General features: G+C 46.0%; 1 protein-coding gene across 1 annotated transcript in view; it reads left to right on the forward strand.

Annotated features, from left to right (window-relative positions):
- PLA1A (phospholipase A1 member A) overlaps positions 1–22,788 on the forward strand; it is a 36,488-nt gene that overhangs the window by 492 nt on the left and 13,208 nt on the right. The window contains exons 2-7 of the mRNA XM_089663528.1: positions 5,822–6,038; positions 15,072–15,249; positions 15,769–15,877; positions 17,962–18,063; positions 20,582–20,671; positions 20,966–21,133. Coding sequence (XP_089519654.1) covers positions 5,822–6,038; positions 15,072–15,249; positions 15,769–15,877; positions 17,962–18,063; positions 20,582–20,671; positions 20,966–21,133 — 864 coding nt within the window. The remainder of the gene's footprint in view (positions 1–5,821; positions 6,039–15,071; positions 15,250–15,768; positions 15,878–17,961; positions 18,064–20,581; positions 20,672–20,965; positions 21,134–22,788) is intronic.

Here is a 22,788-nt window from a genome sequence, read left to right on the forward strand (position 1 = left end):
ATGTCTTTGGAGTCCGGGAGCACCCGGAGGAAAACCCATGCAGGCACAGAGAGAACATGCAAACTTCATACAGATCGTCACGAGATTCAAACCAGAGACCCCCAGAAGCACTAAGTACCGCCCATACTTTACTAGACACACCCCCTTTACACATCACATACATCCTAAAGAGCAACCCGTCACAAGTTACTATTAACCCTTTCACTGCCCGGTCCCTACGTTGCCCGGGGGGGGGGGAAACACTCTCCCACATCACACTCCTGCCTGTCAGATGGAAACGTTCTGGGGGCTGCACTGGCACGCAATTGCTTCCACACACCCTCAGTAACGGCGCCCCCACATGGAAGAAAAGTATATTTGAAATATATTTTCAAAATATTCATCCCAAATATATTGACATACATTTGTGTTCAAAATAATAGCCGTCAGACATCACTAACCGGATCAATCACTGTTTTTGGTGGAAATGATATTTCTACATGGCAGATAATTTCCTAGCAGGTGTAGTAGAGTAATAGAAATCCAACAGACCCGACAGTCATGACATGCATGCTGCTGATTCTGTGTCATTGAATCACTCATTGAAAGGGGCGTGTTCACAATAATCGCCGTGTGGAGTTCTATTAGTGAGGTCATTCATTCTTTGATAAACAGGTGGCAATTATTGCCCTTATTTAAGGAGGGAAGGCAGCAAATGTTGGACATGCTGGTTACAGTGCATTTCTCTCTGAAATTCTGAGGAAAATTGTTCAGAAGAACAGCGTACCTTGATTAAAAAGTTGATTGGAGGGGAAAACATATAAAGAAGTGCAGAAAATGATCGGCTGCTCAGCTAAAATGATGGCAAATGCTTTAAAATGGCAACCAAAACCTGAAAGACGTGGAAGAAAGCGAAAAACTACCATTGGAATGGATAGAAGAATAGCCAAAATGGGGTGGACTCAGCCAACAATCAGCTCCAGGAAGATGAAAGAAGGTGTGACGTTCCCTGTGAGGACTCAGCCAACAATCAGCTCCAGGAAGATGAAAGAAGGTGTGACGTTCCCTGTGAGGACTGTTACAATTAGAAGACGCCGATGTGAAGCCAAGTTATCTGCAAGAAGCCCCCGCAAAGTCCCACTGTTGGGAAAAAGACGTGTGCTGAAGAGGTTACAATCTGCCAAAGAGCACATTGACCGGCCTAAAGAGAAATGGTGCAACATTTTGTGGGCTGATGAAAGTAAGATTGTTCTTTTTGGGTCTAGTGGGCGGAGACAGTTTGTCAGACGACCCCCAAACACTGAATTCAAGCCACAGTACACTGTGAAGACCGTGAAGCATGGTGGTGCAAGCATCATGATATGGGGATGTTTCTCATACTACGGTGTTGGGCCTATTTATCGCATACCAGGGATCATGGATCAGTTTGAATCCATCAGAATACTTGAAGAGGTCATGCTGCCTTATGCTGAAGAGGAAATGCCCTTGAAATGGGTGGTTCCAACAAGACAACGACCCCAAACACACCAGTAAACATGCAACATCTTGGTTCCAGACCAACAAGATGGACGTTATGGAGTGGCCAGCCCAATCCCCGGATCTTCATCCAATAGAAAACTTGTGGGGTGACATCAAAAATGCCGTTTCTGAGGCCAAACCAAGAAATAGAGAAGAACTGTGGAATGTGGTCCAATCATCCTGGGCTGGAATACCTGATCACAGGGGCCAGAAGTTGGGGGACTCCATGCAACACAGATGTACAGCAGTTCTCAGAAAACTGCGACTAGAAAAGTGCGACTACAACCAAATATTCATGAAGTCATTCAAAGGAAAGCAAAATCTTCAAACATTTCTCAGTTTATATAGTGAATGTTTGAGTTTGTAAAGAAGAATACAAACACGGCCATTTTTTTGAATCGTCTAATATTCACTTTTCTTCCATTTTTTTAGAGGAACAACACAAATTTGATGTTTTTTTCTTCATGTTGTGATTTGGAATAGAATGTGTCGTGTTCCCAATGCATTTGTGTGAATGGAAATAAAAGGATTAGAAGGATTTTCACCTTTATTCACTTTTTTCAACACACTGCTATTATTTTGAACACAAATGTATGTTTGAAATGCTACAATTTTAGAGGATGTATGGAGTGTACGGGATGTATGGACTGTACGGGATGTATGGGGTGTACGGGATGTATGGACTGTACGGGATGTATGGGGTGTACGGGATGTATGGACTGTACGGGATGTATGGGGTGTACGGGATGTATGGGGTGTACGGGGTGTGCGGGATGTATGGGGTGTACAGGATGTATGAGGTGTATGGGGATATACGGGATGAATGAGGTGTACGGGATGTATGAAGTGTATGGGATGTATGGGATGTACGGGGTGTACAGGGAGTATGGGGTGTACAGGATGTATGGGGTGTACGGGATGTATGAAGTGTATGGGATGTATGGGATGTACAGGGTGTACAGGGAGTATGGGGTGTACAGGATGTATGGGGTGTACGGGATGTAAGGGGTGTACGGGATGTATGGGATGTACAGGATATAGGGGATGTATGGGATGTATGGGATGTACGGGATGTATGGGATGTACAGGATGTAGGGAATGTATGGGAGCAGGGGCGGACTGACCATTTGGGAACTCGGGCACTGCCCGATGGCCCAGGGTCAGTAGGGGCCCCATGAGATGCCCCTGGTACCTTTCATAGGCTTTTTTGAATGTAGTTTGAGTGTGGGCAAGGGCACAGGGGCCCCATGATCCCCTATTGCCCGGGGGCCCCATGAGTTGTCATTCCACCCCTGTATGGGATGTATGTGGTGTACAGGATGTAGGAGATGTACCGGATGTATGGGATGTACAGGATGTAGGGGATGTATGGGATGTACAGGATGTAGGAGATGTATGGGATGTACAGGATGTAGGAGATGTATGGGATGTACAGGATGTAGGGGATGTATGGGATGTATGAGATGTACGGGATGTATGTGTCAGGAATCTAGGAGTGACCAGAAAGGTGTGGACTGACACAGGGAAACGCAGGTTTCAGGTACAGTATAATACAGTTTATTATTAGCCACCCAGATATATATAAACGCACAGTGAGCAAACCAACCTTCCACTAATCTTAGGAGGTGCAGGAACACAGACGTAGTCAGGGCTGGAGAGGTGGAACGGTCAGGCCGGCCGTAGGGTTCTGTAATGACCGTTTGGTGGTACCTCTAGCGGTCCCCAGGACAGGATTCCCCAGGGCGCGGAGTCTAAGTCCCAGTCTGCTTATTTACCAGGGCCCCTGATGGTGGGGATGGACTTGGAGCAGATAGGAACCAGGTCGCGGCCCCTGAGTACACCTGCTAGTGGTAGAGGGATCCGCCAGAGGTATGTGCAGGTAGAAAGCCTGATGTGAAGAGGCAGAAGGTGTGAGCACGGACGGCTGGATCCATGCAGGATGGATGGATGGTAGAGTAGTTAGCGTGGTCAGACAGGCCAGGTCAGCAATGTGCGGGCAGCAAGGTACCAAAGGAGCAGGCAGAGAATGGTCAGGGTCACAAGCCGGGTTCAGTAACTCACGGGCAGCGTGGTACAGGGGATCAGGCAGAAGGATGGTCAGGCAAGTCAGGGGTTCAACAGGAGACGGTCAGCAGATCAAGCAGGGTCAGCAACGAAGCAGGAACACAGGATACCAGGTACAGAGGCTCATGGGAAAACATACACCAAGGCCCAGATCACAGGCCTGGCCATGCCCTAAATACACCTTTCTGCAATCAGCCCCAGGTTTGGCTGAATGCAGAAGTGAGCTTCTGGCTGCTGAGAGCACCCGCTGGTCAGCTCTGGTACTGCAGCCCACACGGCAGGTGAGTCCCACCACCAGTGCTGAGTCCATTCCTGACAGTATGGGATGTACGGGATGTAGGAGATGTACAGGATGTATGAGATGTACAGGATGTACGGGATGTATGAGATGTATGTGGTGTACAGGTTGTATGGGATGTACCAGATGTATGGGATGTACAGGATGTAGGGGATGTATGGGATGTACAGGATGTAGGAGATGTATGCGATGTACAGGATGTAGGGGATGTATGGGATGTACAGGATGTATGGGATGTACAGGATGTACGGGATGTATGTGGTGTACAGGATGTGTGGGAGGTATGTGGTGTACAGGATGTATGGGATGTATGGGATGTATGTGGTGTACAGGATGTATGGGAGGTATGTGGTGTACAGGATGTATGGGATGTATGGGATGTACGGAATGTATGGGATGTATGGGATGCACGGGATGTACAGGATGTATGGGATGTACAGGATGTATGGGATGTATGGGATGTATGTGGTGTACAGGATGTAGGGGATGTACAGGATGTACGGGATGTATGTGGTGTACAGGATGTATGGGATGTACAGGATGTACGGGATGTATGTGATGTACAGGATGTATGGGATGTGCAGGATGTAGGGAATGTATGGGATGTACAGGATGTAGGGGATGTATGGGATGTACAGGATGTAGGGGATGCACGGGATGTACAGGATGTATGGGATGTACGGGATGTAGGGGATGTATGGGATGTACAGGATGTATGGGATGTACGGGATGTACGGGATGTATGGGATGTACGGGATGTGCGGGATGTATGGGATGTACGGGATGTACAGGAAGTAGGGGATAAAACACAGATAGGAGGATAAGTGAGCACTAAAAAGTCATATAAAGCTGCTAAAACACCAAAAGGTACCAAAAACCCTTCAAAATGCACGTCTATAATGGGGTTTAGCGCTGAAGGATTATAATCCTACGTAATAAATCGATCGGCTTATAAATCAATGAGTGACATGGAGCCGACTGAGAATCAGGTGACTAAGTGGTACCATGTATAATGTCACAAATGATATGCTGCAGATATACACAAACCACACAAGTGTGTAAACGTGGCACCAGGTGATAAAGTGCTCACAACACCACACAGGGACCAATCAGTGATATCGCCTGTCAAGGTGCCAAGAAATCAATGAATGATCCTTATATAGTCCAAAATAAAGTGCACAGGAGATTGTGACGGTCTTCAGAGTCGGGGGGTCATATCCTGTATAATGGTGATGTGTCCAAAATGATAAAGACTGCGCACTCACCAGATGCGCAATCCGTATGCGCATTTAGAGGCTAACACTCTCAGTAACCTGGAGGCCCCTTTAAGATGGAAAAGGTCTGGTCTGATGTCCCTCACTGTTCAAAACTCCGCTGTCAGCACTGGCACAACGGCTCAGTGGGTGGTGAAAGCTCCACAAGGAGCCCCAGAAAAAGGAGGCAGATTTGTTGCGTGACGTCACGCCGCCGGCACCACGTGGGTCCCGGCGGCCATCTTTGGCATCGGGTCAGTTTGAGCGATTTTACATCTGTTTAGGATTCCTTTATTGTGTCCATTAGTAAATTAGCTTTCGCGTCTGTTTGTTAGACACCTCAAAAACGCACGTCGGGCTTTTGGGGAGCGTTTGAGGAGCATTAAAAACGCTTCCCAAATGCCTGTAAAACGCTATCGGGGCGTTCGGAAAAAGTCAGAAACTGGCGGACTGACCATTTGGAAACTCGGGCACTGTCCGTGGGCCCGGGGTCAGTAGGGGGCCCCATGAGATGCCCCTGGTACCTTTTTCATAGGCTTTTTTGAGTTTGGGCAAGGACACAGGGGCCCCATGATCCCCTATTGCCCGGGGGCCCCATGAGTTGTCAGTCCCCCCTTGTCAGAAATGAGTCAAGTGTGAATGAGCCCCAAATTCCAATGAAGGTAGATTGCAGCCATATGAAAGGTGACTGTATTTCTTCTCTTCTCAGTATTGGCGCAGCAGGCGGAGCCTCCCATCCCCACTGCCTGCGGCGCTTTCCAAGTGTCGGGATTCTTCCAGGACAAAAAACTAGAGGTCCAGTTTCTGCTCTACACCCCCCGCAACCCCACCTGTGCACAGGTCATCCATCTCAACCAATCAGGAGGCATCGAGAGCTCCACCTTCAATGCCTCTCTGGACACCAAAATCATCATACATGGATTCAGGTGAGACTGGAGATCTACACTCTGAGGGGGGTCCAGGTATCGAAAATTCACAGCAGGGATATCTGAAACATTCGCACTGACACCACCAATAGGTGCCGCATTGTGTGTAATGTCGTTATCTTCTATGCTCTTCAGCGCCATCTACTGACCATAATGTGTTTTTTACATGTATATATATACACTATATTGCCCCAAGTATTGGTAGGCCGGCCTTTCCATGCAAATGACCTTTAATGGCCCCCCAGTCTTAGTCTGTAGGGTTCAATATTGAGTTGGCCCCGCCCTTTCCACCCACATGACCTTTAATGGCCTCCCAGTCTTAGTCCGTAGGGTTCAATATTGAGTTGGCCCCGCCCTTTCCACCCACATGACCTTTAATGGCCTCCCAGTCTTAGTCCGTAGGGTTCAATATTGAGTTGGCCCCGCCCTTTCCACCCACATGACCTTTAATGGCCCCCCAGTCTTAGTCCGTAGGGTTCAATATTGAGTTGGCCCCGCCCCTTTGCAGCTATAACAGCTTCAACTCTTCTGGGAAGGCCCCCCACAAGGTTTAGGAGGGTGTCTATGGGAAGGTTGGACCATTCTTCCAGAAGCACATTTGTCAGGTCAGGCACTGATGTCGGGGGAGGAGGCCTGGCTCGCAGTCTCCGCTCTAATTCATCCCAAAGGTATTCTATGGGGTTGAGGTCAGGACTCTGTGCAGGACAGTCAAGTTCCTCCACCCCAAACTGGCTCCTCCATGTCTTTATGGACCTTGCTTTGTGCACTGGTGCGCAGTCATGTTGGAACAGGAAGGGGCCATCACCAAACTCTTCCCACAAAGTTGGGAGCATGAAATTGTCCAAAATGTCCCCTTATGAGCTCCCTTCACTGGAACTAGGGGGCCAAGTCCAACCCCTGAAAAACAACCCCACGCCATAATCCCCCCTCCACCAAACTTTACGCTTGGCATAATGCAGTCAGGCAAGTACCGTTCTCCTGGCCACTGCCAAACCCAGACACGTTCATTGGATTGCCAGACAGAGAAGCGTGATTGGTCACTCCAGAGAACACGTCTCCTCTGCTCTAGAGTCCAGTGGCAGCATGCTTTACACCACGGCATCCCACGCTTTGCATTGCACTTGGTGATGGAAGGCTTGGATGCAGCTGCTCGGCCATGGAAACCCATTCCATGAAGCTCTCTACGCACTGTTGTTGGGCTCATCTGAAGGCCACACCAAGTTTGAAGGTCTTTAGCTATTGACTCTGCAGACAGTTGGCGACTTCTGCGCACTGTGCGCTTCAGCATGCGCTGACCCCGCCCTGTCATGTGACGTGGCCTACCACTTGGTGGCTGAGTGGCTGTTGTTCCCAGTTGCTTCCACTTGAATCACATGATATGGAGGGGATTGGAACACCTGAATCACATGATATGGAGGGCGGGACAATACCTTTGGCAATATAGGGTGTATATACAGTGCTCAGCATAAATGAGTAAACCTCTTTTGAAAAGTAAGATTGTAATCAATATCTTAATGAACCTGATCATTGGTGTCAGTGGGAGGAATAGTGCCTCATCATTGGTGTCAGTGGGAGGAATAGTGCCTCATCATTGGTGTCAGTGGGAAGAATAGTGCCCCATCATTGGTGTCAGTGGGAGGAATAGTGTCCCATCATTGGTGTCAGTGGGAAGAATAGTGCCCCATCATTGGTGTCAGTGGGAGGATTAGTGCCCTATCATTGGTGTCAGTGAGAGGAATAGTGTCCCATCATTGGTGTCAGTGGGAGAAATAGTGCCTATCATTGGTGTCAGTGGCAGGAATAGTGCCTATCATTGGTGTCAGTGGGAGGAATGGTGCCCCATCATTGGTTTCACTGGGGGGAATAGTACCCCATCATTGGTGTCAGTGGGGGGAATAGTGCCTATCATTGGTGTCAGTGGGGGGAGTATTGCCCCATCATTGGTATCACTGGGAGGAATAGTGCCCCATCATTGGTGTCAGTGGGAGGAATAGTGCCCCATCATTGGTGTCAGTGGGAGGAATAGTGTCCCATCACTGGTATCAGTGGGAGGAATAGTGTCCCATCATTGGTGTCAGTGGGAGGAATAGTGTCCCATCATTGGTGTCAGTGGGAGGAATAGTGCCCCATCATTGGTATCAGTGGGAGGAATAGTGTCCCATCATTGGTGTCAGTGGGAGGAATAGTGCCCCATCATTAGTGTCAGTTAGGAATAGTGTCCCATCATTGGTGTCAGTGGGAGGAATAGTGTCCCATCATTGGTGTCAGTGGGAGGAATAGTGCCCCATCATTGGTATCAGTGGGAGGAATAGTGTCCCATCATTGGTGTCAGTGGGAGGAATAGTGCCCCATCATTGGTGTCAGTTAGGAATAGTGTCCCATCATTGGTGTCAGTGGGAGGAATAGTGTCCCATCACTGGTATCAGTGGGAGGAATAGTGTCCCATCATTGGTGTCAGTGGGAGGAATAGTGCCCCATCATTGGTGTCAGTGGGAGGAATAGTGCCCCATCATTGGTATCAGTGGGAGGAATAGTGTCCCATCATTGGTGTCAGTGGGAGGAATAGTGCCCCATCATTAGTGTCAGTTAGGAATAGTGTCCCATCATTGGTGTCAGTGGGAGGAATAGTGCCCCATCATTGGTATCAGTGGGAGGAATAGTGTCCCATCATTGGTGTCAGTGGGAGGAATAGTGCCCCATCATTGGTGTCAGTTAGGAATAGTGTCCCATCATTGGTGTCAGTGGGAGGAATAGTGCCCCATCATTGGTATCAGTGGGAGGAATAGTGTCCCATCATTGGTGTCAGTGGGAGGAATAGTGCCCCATCATTGGTGTCAGTTAGGAATAGTGTCCCATCATTGGTGTCAGTGGGAGGAATAATGCCCCATCATTGGTGTCAGTGGGAGGAATAGTGTCCCATCATTGGTGTCAGTGGGAGGAATAGTGCCCCATCATCTGTGTCAGTGGGAGGAATAGTGTCCCATCATTGGTGTCAGTGGGAGGAATAGTGCCCCATCATCTGTGTCAGTGGGAGGAATAGTGCCCCATCATTGGTATCAGTGGGAGGAATAGTGCCCCATCATTGGTATCAGTGGGAGGAAGAGTGCCCCATCATTGGAATCAGTGGGAGGAATAGTGCCGCATCATTGGTGTCAGTGGGAGGAATAGTGCCCCATCATTGGTGTCAGTGGGAGGAATAGTATCCCATCATTGGTGTTAGGGGGAGGAATAGTGCCCCATCATTGGAATCAGTGGGAGGAATAGTGCCCCATCGTTGGTGTCAGTGGGAGGAATAGTGCCCCATCTCTGGTGTCAGTGGAAGGAATAGTGCCCCATCGTTGGTGTCAGTGGGAGGAATAGTGCCCCATCGTTGGTGTCAGTGGGGGAATTGGTTCCCCATCTCTGGTGTCAGTGGAAGGAATAGTGCCCCAAGGGCCAGATAAAGCAAGCAATGGTCCACATCCGGCCATGGGTCACAGTTTGGAGACCACAGCTGTATCCTATCAGAGTCCGTTGTCTTAAATAGTGAGTTTATGAAGGGTACTGCTGCTGGAGTTCTTCCTCGAAACCACAACTCATTGACCAGTTTGACTACATTAAACTGAAGTTCCGTTGGCTGCTGTAGGTCACATTATCCCAGAATACGCTCTCTTCGTTGCCTATTGTGATTTTGTTGGGTGCTAATTCAATATGAGGGGATTCATCAATCTCCACTCTGCTGTTTATTTACCCAAACTGGTTTGTATACTCAGATGCATCTATTGCTCCTTTAGTTCTTTTAGTCTGTTTAGTTGATCTACGCAGAAAGTTTGGAGTTGGAAAAAGGGGCGGACTGACCATATGGAAACTCAGGCACTGCCTGAGGGCCCGGGGTCAGTAGGGTGCCCCATGAGATGCCCCTGGTACCTTTTTCATAGGCTTTTTTGAGTTTGGGCAAGGACACAGGGGCCCCATGATCCCCTATTGCCCGGGGGCCCCATGAGTTGTCAGTCCGCCCCTGGTAGTCCCTTGTTATACTTGTTGGTCCACAAGCAGTGCTTGACATACAGTGAGAAACAGAAGTATTTGAACCCCCTGCGATTCTGCAAGTTCTCCCACTTCTCCATCATGGAGGGTCTGACATTCACATTGCAGGGGATTCCCACTCTGAGGACAGAATTCAGGAGATCACATTGTATGATTTGTAAAGAATGTATTTGTCTCGCACGGCTGAACAGAAGTATTTGAACCCCTGAGAAGATCCGTGTTAATATTTGGTACAGAAGCCTTTGTCTGCAATTCCAGAGGTCAGACGTTTCCTGTAGTCCTTGGCCAGGTTTGCACTGCAACAGGGATTTTGGCCGACTCCTCCACACCGATCTCCTCTAGATCTGTCAGGTTTCGGGGCTGTCGCTGACCAACATGGAGTTTCAGCTCCCTCCAAAGATGTTCTATTGGATTTAGGTGTGGAGACTGGCTAGGCCACTCCAGAACCTTGATATGCTTCTTACGGAGCCACTCCTTGGTTCTCCTGGCTGTGTGCTTCGGGTCGTTGTCATGTTGGAAGACCCAGCCACCACCCATCTTCAATGCTCTGACTGAGAGAAGGAGGTTGTTGCTGAAAATCTCACAATAAATGGCCCCATTCATCCTCTCCTTAATACAGTGCAGTCATCCTGTCCCCTTCACAGAAAAGCACCCCCAAAGCATGATGTTACCACCCCCATGCTTCACAGTAGGGATGGTGTTCTTGGGATGCAACTCCTCCTTCTTTTTCCTCCAAACACAAGTGAAGTTTAGACCAAAAAGTTCTCCTTTGGTCTCATCTGACCACATGACTTTCTCCCATGCCTCCTCTGGATCATCCAGATGGTCATTGGCAACCTTCAGAGGGGCCTGGACATGTGATGACTGGAGCAGGGGAACCTTCAGACGGGCCTGGACATGTGATGACTGGAGCAGGGGAACCTTCAGACGGGCCTGGACATGTGATGACTGGAGCAGGGGAACCTTCAGACGGGCCTGGACATGTGATGACTGGAGCAGGGGAACCTTCCGTGCAATGCATGATTGGAAACCATGACGGCGTAGTGTTCTACCGACAGTGACCTTTGAAACTGTGGTCCCAGCTCTCTTCATGTCATTGACCAGCTCCTCCCTTGTAGTTCTGGGCTGATTCCTCACCTTTCTCATCATCAGTGATACCCCACGAGGGGACATCTTGCATGGAGCCCCAGTCCGAGGGAGACTGACAGTCGTCTTTAGCCTCTTCCATTTTCTAACAATTGCTCCAACAGTTGATCTATTTTCACCAAGCTGCTTGGCAATTGCCCCGTAGCCCTTTCCAGCCTTGTGGAGGTCCACAATTTTGTCTCTGGTGTCTTTTGACAGCTCCTTGGTCTTGCCCATGGTAGTAGTTGGTGTCTGACTGACTGTGGGGTGGACAGATGTCTTCAAAGAGCTCAGACAGGTGCTACTAAGTTAGATGAGTGGAGTAGAGGTGGACTTATTAAAGGCACAGTAATAGGTCTTTGAGAGCCAGAATTCTTGCTGTTTTTTAGGTGTTCAAATACTTCTGTTCAGCAGTGCGAGACAAATACATTCTTTACAAATCATACAATGTGATCTCCTGAATTCTGTCCTCAGAGTGGGAATGCACCTACAATGTGAATTTCAGACCCCTCCATGAAGTGGGAGAACTTGCAAAATTGCAGGGTGTTCAAATACTTCTGTTCCTCACTGTATACCTGTTGTTACTCCTATATAAAACAATCTTCAGTAAGAATATCTAATGGGGTCTCCATGGTGTTCCTGGAAATATTTTCAGGTATGGAGGAGAATCAGATCCATCAGAAAACAAATGGTTGGCCTCATCTTACCTGTTTATGAATCTATCAGCAGGCCAGGGCTTGGTCCTTCAAGGATAGAAGTCCAGAGGGTTTTCTTTTCTGGCCCTTTAACTTTGAAGGACTAAGCTTTGGTCAGTTGATAGATTCATAAAGTCAGAGACCACCATTGGTTCCCTTGTCATCTGTGAAAGAGAATGAGATCCATCAGAAAACCAGTGGTTGGTCCCTTCTTACCTGTTTATGAATCTATCAGCTGGTCAAGGCTTGGTTCTTCAAGGATATAAGTCCAGTGGGTTTTCTTTTCTGGCCTTTTACCTTGAAGGACCCAGCTTTGGCCAGTTGATAGATTCATAAAGAAGTCAGAGACCACCATTGGCTTTCTGATGTATCTCTTTCTCCTCCACAGTAGGCGATATTGTCAATGGTTAGCAGAAGAATTTCATCCGTGGGTTCTTTTTATTTTTGGGCTTGTCCCTTGTCAGCTGTGGAGGAGAATGAGATCCATCAGAAAACCAATGGTTGGTCCCTTATTATCTGTTTATGAATCTATCAGCTGGTCAAGCCTTGGTCCTTCAAGGATAGAAGTCCAGATGGTTTTCTTTTCTGGCCTTTTACCTTGAAGTACCAAGCTTTGAACAGTTAATAGATTCATAAAGAAGTCAGAGACCACCATTGGTTTTCTGTTGGATCTCTTTCTCCTCCTTAGTAGCCGATATTATTGATGATTACCAGGGGAATTTCATCCCTGGGTTCTTTTGATATTTGGGCTTGTCCCCTTGTCAGCTGTGGAGGAGAATGAGATCCATCAGAAAACCAATGGTTGGTCCCTTCTTACATATTTAAGAATTTATCAGCCGGTCAAGCCTTGGTTCTCCAAGGATAGAAGTCCAGATGGTTTTCTTTTCTGGCCCTTTAACTTTGAAGGATCAAGCTTTGGTCAGTTGATAGATTCATAAAGAAATCAGAGACCACCGTTGGTTTTCTGATGGATCGCTTTCTCCTCCATAATGGCCGATATTGTCAGTGGTTAGCAGAGGAATTTCATTCCTGGGTTCTTTTGATATTTGGGCTTGTCCCTTGTCAGCTGTGGAGGAGAATGATATCCATCAGAAAACCAATGGTTGGTCCTTTCTTACCTGTTTGTGAATCTATCAGCTGGTCAAGCCTTGGTCCTTCAAGGATAGAAGTCCAGATGGTTTTCTTTTCTGGCCTTTTACCTTGAAGGACCAAGCTTGGAACAGTTAATAGATTCATAAAGAAGTCAGAGACCACCATTGGTTTTCTGATGGATCTCTTTCTCCTCCTTAGTAGCTGATATTATTGATGGTTACCAGAGGAATTTCATCCCTGGGTTCTTTTGGCACTTGGGCTTGTTCCCTTGTCAGCTGTGAAAGAGAATGAGATCCATCAGAAGACCAGTGGTTGGTCCTTTCTTACCTGTTTATCAATCTATCAGCTGGTCAAGGCTTGGTTCTTCAAGGATAGAAGTCCAGAGGGTTTCCTTGTCTGTCCTTTGACCTTGAAGGACCAAGCTTTGGCCAGTTGATAGATTCATAAAGAAGTCAGAGACCACAATTGGTTTTTTAATGGATCTCTTTCTCCTCCATAGTAGCCGATATTGTCAGCGGTTAGCAGAGGAATTTCATCCCTGGGAACTTTTGATATTTGGGCTTATCCCCTTGTGAGCTGTGGAGGAGAATGAGATCCATCAGAAAACCAATGGTTGGTCCCATCTTACCTGTTTAAGAATCTATCAGCCGGTTAAGCTTTGGTCCTTCAAGGATAGAAGTCCAGATGGTTTTCTTTTCTGGCCTTTTACCTTGAAGGACCAAACTTTGGCCAGTTGATAGATTCATAAAAAAGTCAGTGACCACCATTGGTTTTCTGATGGATCTTTCTCCTCCTTAGTAGCCGATTATGGAAATGGTTAGCACAGGAATTTCATCCCTGGGTTCTTTTGGAACTTGGGCCTGTTGCTCAAGACTATAAGGCTTAGAACACAAGGCCCTGCCAAGCTAGCAGTTCCATCCACCAGGATTTAGTAGCTAGGGAGGTAGACCTGCTGAGTTGATCTGGGCGTGGTCCCTTTACCTTTCCAATTCCAATAATATAATTGTATTCTGGCTGGTTTAAACTCTGAGGAGCCAAAATGCTGCCAGACCAAGAGACTTGGGTAATAATTCCCAAATGATTGCCTTTTGGCCGGGCAAGCTAATAAGTCCAAAAAAGTGCTGTACTTACCATAAAGGCTTTGGCGAGCCAAGATTGTAAGACCCAAGAGAGACATTGTAAGCCACCACTTGATCAATACAATATATGAATACCGATATGGAGAATGGCCAAGGGGTAGAGGTACATAGGCCTGGGCTTGAGGGATAACTGGAGATTCCCTTAGGTGGACCTCAAAACAGAGTTTGAAAGCAAACTAAGGTCATCATATTTCCTCACCGCAGAATTCTATTAGTAACATTTAAAGGGGGGCCATAGGGCTCCTCTACCTTCACTTATAAATCATTGTTTGGGCTGCAACAACTCCTCACCAAGACAGAAGGAAAGCAGTGCTGCCAAAATGTTACCAGAATGTCAGTCATGCCCTTTATATGGAGATAGATGACCCCCTTCTAACAAACATGGTGTCCTGCAAAAAGCTACTCGAGGGATTTGGTGTGGTCAGTAGGGATCATTTCACTTCCTCAGAAAGTACAGCAACGTTACCATTAGATGGCAGCAATGTCCCACAAATGGACAATCCCAGTAAGCACACACATCTGATTGGTGGAGCTCAAACACCTTAAAGCCCAAATTCAGCCAAAAACTTTTTATATTTTGATCTTCAGGTGGCAGAGGCAAAATTATGCTTTTCTGTGAAAAAAAAACCACATATAAAATAACAAAATACCTTGTTTTGACCCAATAACGGGTCCAGGATAGATGAAAGGAGCTTATGAAGCCATTTAAAGGACATTGCACCCCCCCCATCCTAATTTTGCCCTCCAACGCAGTTTGCCAAAATGGCAAGATACCACCCAAATCTTGATTTTCACCAAAATTTAATAAAAAAGGAAAACTTTCCGGATGGACTGGTGTCTTTGTTCAATCTTACCAATTATGTAACTATTTCATTTGTTTCCAATATTGATATAAGTAATGAGATTAAATGAAATATTTGACAAGCGCATGCGCATGTTCACTATATTTTTAACAGGGTCCTAGGAACAAAGCCATCCTGGATTGAAAACATGGTGGAGGCGCTGCTTAGCGCTGGAGAGGCGAATCTGGTGGTGGTAGACTGGGTGTCCGGCTCGACCGCCAAGTATAACCAAGCCGTGGAGAACGTGCCGAAGCTCACCATCGTGTTAGTGGCGCTTATAAACCGCTTTTTGGTGAGTAAAAACTTTGATGATAAAGTTGTGTTTGTTTAAAAAAAGTTTGCAAAGATGGAATTACTGTGGAAAAAGGATCTTTACTGATAATGTTCAGCATGCCCTGCTGCCTCTACCCAATATCGGGACAGGGTCGCCCAGTTGCCAGGGCAAGTATCCTGAATTGCGACCCCCCCACTGTTATTACGTGCTGTAGGATGGGTGCAGGGGTGGACTGACAACTCATGGGGCCCCCGGGCAATAGGGGATCATGGATCACTGTGTCCTTGCCCAAACTCAAAAAAGCCTATGAAAAAGGTACCAGGGGCATCTCATGGGGCCCCCTACTGACCCCGGGCCCTCGGGCAGTGCCTGAGTTTCCAAATGGTCAGTCCGCCCCTGGACGGGTGTGCTACCATGTGTCTAATCTTTGCCCCCTTGCTCATCTGCCTTTCCTGCCCACCCGTTGTCCCAGCCTAGCCTCTACACCACCAGTCCCACCAGCTTTCACCTAATTGTGGCACTGCACTCATTTTGTAGGAGCTCGGATCCACCTTGGAGTCTCTCCACCTGATTGGGGTGTCCCTAGGGGCCCATGTGGCTGGCAACATTGGCAGTTACTTTGGTGGCCGCATTGGTTGGATCACAGGTAGGAAAAGATATAAAGCAATTGTGTGGATAAGAACAGAAAGATGTGGATGACTTGGGTTGTCTGTAAGGCTTTTATGCTCAGAAATGTCAACAAATCAGAAATGATTGACAATATTCACATGACAACCCATCCACCCAAAATGGTTGTCTGTTTCTGCCCCATGGAAGGCTTACAAGATCCAAATGTTCAATAGAACCACATGACTTGGTCACAATTATACCATTGCCACAAAGCCACCAAGACCATACATCCACCATGACCACACATTCACTATGACCACAAACTTACCATGACCACACACCCACCATGATCACAAACCTTCCATTACCATACACAAACCAAGGTCACACATCTACCATGACTGTACAACCATACACTAACCATGGTCACACATCTACCAAGGTCACACATTTACCATGGTCACACATCTACCATGACTGTACACCCATACACTAACCGTGGTCACACATCTACCAAGGTCACACATCTACCATAACTAAACACCCACCATGGCCATACATCCATCATGACCAAGCACCTATCATAACTACACACCAACCATGACTGCACACTTACCATCACTAGACACCCACCATGATCACAAACCTGCCATGACCATACACTAACCATGGTCACACATCTACCAAGGTCACACATCTTTCATGGTCACACATCTACCATGACTGTACATCCACCATGGCCATACATCCATCATGACCAAACACCTTTCATGACTACACACCAACCATGACTGCACACCTACCATGACTAAACACCCACCATGATCATAAACCTGCCACGACTATACACTAACCATGGTCACACATCTACCATGATCACACGTCTACCATGACTGTACACCCACCCTTGCCATACACCCATCACAACCAAACACCTATCATGACTACACACCAACCATGACTGCATACTTACCATGACTAGACACCCACCATGTTCACAAACCATCCATGACCATACACAAACCAAGGTCACACATCTACCATGACTAAACACCCACCATGACCATACATCCATCACAACCAAACACCTATCATGACTGCACACCAACCATGACTGCACATCTACCATAACTAGACGCCCGCCATGATCACAAACCTGCCATGACCATACACTAACCATAGTCACATATCTACCAAGATCACACATCTTTCATGGTCACACATCTACCATGACTTTACATCCACCATGGCCATACACCCATCACGACCAAGCACCTATCATGACTGCATACCAACTATGATTGCACATCTATCATGACTAGACACCCACCATGATCACAAACCTGCCATGACCATACACTAGCCAAGGTCACACATCTACCATGGTCACACATCTACCATGACTGTACACCCACCATGGCCATACACCCATCACAACCATGCACCTATCATGACTACAGACCAACCATGACTGCACACTTACCATGACTAGACACCCACTGTGTTCACAAACCTGCCACGACCATACACTAACCATGGTCACACATCTACCATGGTCACACATCTACTATGACTGCACACCCACCCATCATGACCAAACACTTACCTTGACCACCCACCTACAATAGCTATTCACCCACCATGGCTACTCACCCATTAAGTCCACACATCTACCATGACCACACACCAACCATGATCATATATCCATCATGACCATCATGGTATCCACCACCCTCTTAAACAACTGGCTGCATGTAAAGATCCTAAAAGCATCTAAAAATTAAGCAATGCACTACTATGCTACACTACACTACAGGGCACCACACTATTTGTTAAGTATAAAATTGTGTAAAATTTTTGTGGGATCTTCTTTTGTTGGCTCATAGTGAGAATCAGGGGTGGACTGACAACTCATGGGGCCCCTGGGCAATAGGGGATCATGGGGCCCCTGTGTCCTTGCCCAAATTAAAAAAAGCCTATGAAAAAGGTACCAGGGGCATCTCATGGGGCCCCCTACTGACCCCGGGCCCTCGGGCAGTGCCCTAGTTTCCAAATGGTCAGTCCACCCCTGGTGAGAATACCCCAAAGGCTTCTAAGATTGATAGATTATTTCTCTCTCAGGTCTGGATCCAGCAGCGTACAAGTTCACAAGGACTCACCCGGACGACAGGCTCGACCCTGGAGATGCTCTGTTTGTGGATGCCATTCACACCGATACAGACAGTAATTTTTCATGCATTCATCATTACAAGGACGTACATGTTGCATGAAGGGAGGCAAGAGCGAGCTGCTAAAACTTAAAAAAAAAACTAAATTGAAGTCTCAGATAGATAAATATACACTCACCAGCCACTTTATTAGGTCCACCTTGCTAGTACTGGGTAGGACCCCCTTTTGCCTTCAGAACTGCCTTCATTCTTCATGGTATAGATTCGACAAGGTTTTGGAAACATTCCTCAGAGATTTCGGTCCATGTTGACATGATAGCATCATGCAGTTGCCTCAGATTTGTGGGTTGCACATCCATGATGCGATTCTACCCATTCTTCCCATTCTACCACATCCCAAAGGTGCTCTATTGGATGGAGATCTGGTGACTTTGGGGGACATTGGAGTGCAGTAACTTATTGTCATGTTGGAGATGATCTGAGCTTTGTGACATGGTGCATTATCCTGCTGGAAGGAGCCATCAGAAGATGGGGACACTGGAGTCATGGTGTGGACATGGTCAGCAAAAATACTCAGGTAGGCCGTGGCATTTAAATGATGCTCAATTGGTACTAAGGGGCCCAAAGTGTGCCAAGAAAATCTCCCCCACACCATGACACCACCAGCCTGAACCATTGATACAAGGCAGGATGGATCCACCACACCATGACACCACCACCACCAGCCTGAACAGTGGATACAAGGCAGGATGGATCCACCACACCATGACACCACCACCACCAGCCTGAACAGTTGTTACAAGGCAGGATGGATCCACCACACCATGACACCACCACCACCAGCCTGAACAGTGGATACAAGGCAGGATGGATCCACCACACCATGACACCACCACCACCAGCCTGAACAGTGGATACAAGGCAGGATGGATCCACCACACCATGACACCACCACCACCAGCCTGAACAGTGGATACAAGACAGGATGGATCCATGCTTTCATGTTGTTGATGCCATATTCTGACCCTACCATCTGAATGTCGCAACTGAAATCCAGATTCATCAGACCAGGCAATGTTCTTCCAATCTTCTCTTGTTCAATTTTGGTGAGCCTGTGCGACTTGTAGCCTTCGTTTCCTGTTCATAGCTGACAGAAGTGGCCCCCAGTGTGATCTTCTGATGTTGTAGCCCGTCTTCTTCAAGGTTGGACGTGTTGTGCACTCAGAGATGGTGTTCTGCATACCTTGGTTGTAACAAGTGGTTATTTGAGTTACTGTTGCCTTTCCATCACCTCGAATCAGTCTACCCATTCTCCTTTGACCTCTGACATCAACAAGGCATTTCCTCCATGCAGCTCACTGGATATTTTCTCTTTTTCGGACCATTCTCTGTAAACCCTAGAGATGGCTGTGCGTGAAAATCCCAGTAGATCAGAAGTTTTTAAAATATTCAGACCAGCCCGTCTGGCACCAACAACCATGCCACGTTGAAAGTCACTTAAATCCCCTTTATTCCCCATTCTGATGCTTGATTTGAACTTCAGCAAGTCATCTTCACCACATCTAGATGACTAGTTGCATTGAGTTGCTGCCCTGTGATTGGCTGATTACCAAGCAATTGAACAGGTGGACCTAATAAAGTGAGTGAAGTGAGTATAGATAATCAAGGAAAATCCTCATCAGGGTCACCTGGAGATGTCTAACTCCCATTCCCATTGTACTGGAAGAGGAGGAATTTTAATTTGGGGGAATTTTGGCTTGCAAAGGCAACTCAGAGGGTAAGTGGGAAGATTAGCGCTCCAATTTTTTGGGAGGTGAGGAAGGGGGTTTTGCTGACACATATTGCTCATACGTATTAGGGAAGGGGGGGGGAACATTAGGCATCTTAATCCTGGGCTTTAGATGACCTTGTCCCAGCAGTGAGATGCTCATTTTCAGGGACGGTAAGTTTTTCCTCCTGGATTTCACTCTTATGGAAACGGAACTCAAAATTTTACCACAGCAAAGAAGAGACGATGGGAAAAATAGTTCCGCAATACAATGGAGTATCTCACACACCAAGAGGACTGTGAAACATCATGGATTTCCTTTGTATATCTCTTACCCTGATAATGTCCGAGGGCTCACCTCTTGTATGTCCTCCATATCCATAGATCATGGACTTACTTTGTTTATCTCTTACCCTGATAAAGTCCGAGGGCTCGCCTCTTGTATGTCCTTCATATCCATAGATCATGGACTTACTTTGTATATCTCTTACCTTGATAAAGTCCGAGGGCTCGCCTCTTGTATGTCCTTTATCCATAGATCATGGACTTACTTTGTATATGTCTTACCCTGATAAAGTCCGAGGGCTCACCTCTGGTATGTCCTTCATGTCCATAGATCATGGACTTACTTTATATATCTCTTACCCTGATAAAGTCCGAGGGCTCACCTCTTGTATGTTCTCCACATCCATAGATCATGGACTTACTTTGTATATCTCTTACCCTGATAAAGTATTAGGACTCACCTATAAACAATTTCTCCGGCTTTCAAACAAACCTTTTTCCTGTTAATTCTTCTTTTCAGACTTTGGTATTCGCATTCCTGTGGGTCACATTGATTACTTCATTAACGGAGGCCGAGACCAGCCGGGCTGTCCACATATCACCTCCAACCGTGAGTACTTCCCAACTCATCCAAGCTGTAAATTTGGTACGGTATCTCCAAGGGCCGGCCTATTTTCCCTTGCAGAGTGTTGAAGAGGAAAGCTTCATGCCTTGGGTGAGTCAGGGTCATCTGCCAATGCTTAACATGTATCAATATTGTACCTTTTACATACATTGGTGATACTTCCTGTAACGATCAATCAGAATCCAGATGTGTGGTTTGGGAAATTGCATCTGATGACTGTTGGGGGACACCACAGTTCTCCAGTTTTTTTTTATAAATGATCAATATTATCTTTATCAGCATACAGATATCTCATATGTGACCACATGAGGTCGGTTGCTGTGTACATCAATGCGGTGCGTGGAAGGTGCTCTTTCATTGGTTTTCCTTGCTCCACCTACAAGGAGTTCCAAGCCGGTTTTTGCGTGGATTGTGAGACCCTAAAACTGTCATCTTGTCCTCATTTAGGTACGTCATTCACATGGTTTATTGAACTTGTATGGTTGGAATGGTTGCCAGAAGTTGCCAAAATCCTCAGAATTTCATTGAGATATGGACATTTTGGTAAAATTTAGTAAAATTTGGTAAAATTTTATTGAACTTGTATGGTTGTCTGCATCATGCTAAAGCAAATTTTACCTTTTTAACAGTTCCTTTTGGTACATAAATAGGTCTAGGGATGAGCGAAAATTACTAGAATTTCCTTGTGAATTGGACATTTTGGTAAAATTTTATTGAACTTGTATGGTTGTACACATCATGCTAAAGCAAATTTTACATTTTTGACAGTTCTTTTTGGTACATAAGTCTAGGGATGAGTGAAAATCGCCAGAATTTCATTGTGAATTGGACATTTTGGTAAAATTTAGTAAAATTTTTTTGAACTTGTATGGTTGTATGCATCACGCTAAAGCAAATTTTACCTTTTTGACAGTTCCTTTTGGTACATAAATAGGTCTAGGGATGAGTGAAAATTGCCAGAATTTCATTGTGAATTGGAAATGTTGGTAAAATTTTGTAAAATTTGGTAAAATGTTATTGAACTTGTATGGTTGTACCTATCATGCTAAAGGAAATGTTGTCTTAATAGTAACCCTGAAAACCAACAAGATCCTTAAGCTTCTTTTCTTTTTTTTTTTAATAACAAAGTCATGTGATTATCACATAGGTCAGGTATTCTCAATCAGAGTTCCATGGGACCCTTGGGCTCCACCAGAAGTTGCTAGGGGTTCCTTGAGCTGTGGCTAGTTGACCTTCCATCTGAGGTGCCTTCATGGGTGCCTTCATGCCATTTGGCAGAGCCATTCCTTCCACTGACCACCAATGTAAGGAGTGTTTTCTCTATGAACCCTGATGGACCAATCTTAGCAGGCGTTCCCAAACACCTGAAAATTATTTCATGGGTTCCTCGGGCGTAAAAAGGTTGAGAAAGGCTGGCATAGCTCACGGGGTCTGACATGGCTCTGTGTATCACCAACAGAAGTCCTAGTTTTGAATGGGGAACTTTTTTTTTTTTATTTTGTCTAAATGATTTTTTTAAATAAAATGTCTTCATTTCTAACCTCTTATTAACATTTGGTTTACTCGAATCATTCCGGACGAACTCTTCCCTTTCTCTAAAGTATTGCTTTGCTGCTGATTTTTTTTTCTTTTGAATTAATAATATTTAAACTTTTTTTATACAATTTATTTGCTTGTTTTTTTTTTATGTCAAATTAAAAAGAAGCATGAATATTGAAAAAAAAAAATTATTTTATTTGTAAATAACTATGCTGTTTTTTTTTTTTGCCAGAATCATCAGTATTGTAAAGGAAAAAATGTATACTAGTTATGTATAACTAACCATTGAACTAAGTCAAAATGAGAGTGTGTATCTTCATAGTTTTGTTACATTGTCTATATATTGCATTGAAAAAAAAAGCTGAGGTTCACATCTCTGCAGTTTGTGGTTGATGCACTTTCATGCGTGTTTTTCGCTGCGTTTTGCAATTTTGATGGGTTTTGTGGGGGAGGGGGACTTTGCAAATAGTAAAGTATGACAGTGTTGGGTTAGCGGTAATCAGAGTTAGGGTTACCAGTAATTGCTAGGGTTTAGAATGCTAACCCTAACAATGACTTCGAAC

This window comes from Staurois parvus, unplaced genomic scaffold, assembly GCF_062004578.1.
Source record: "Staurois parvus isolate SC_StPar_1 unplaced genomic scaffold, SC_StPar_1.0 ptg001708l, whole genome shotgun sequence".
Lineage (NCBI taxonomy): Eukaryota > Metazoa > Chordata > Amphibia > Anura > Ranidae > Staurois > Staurois parvus.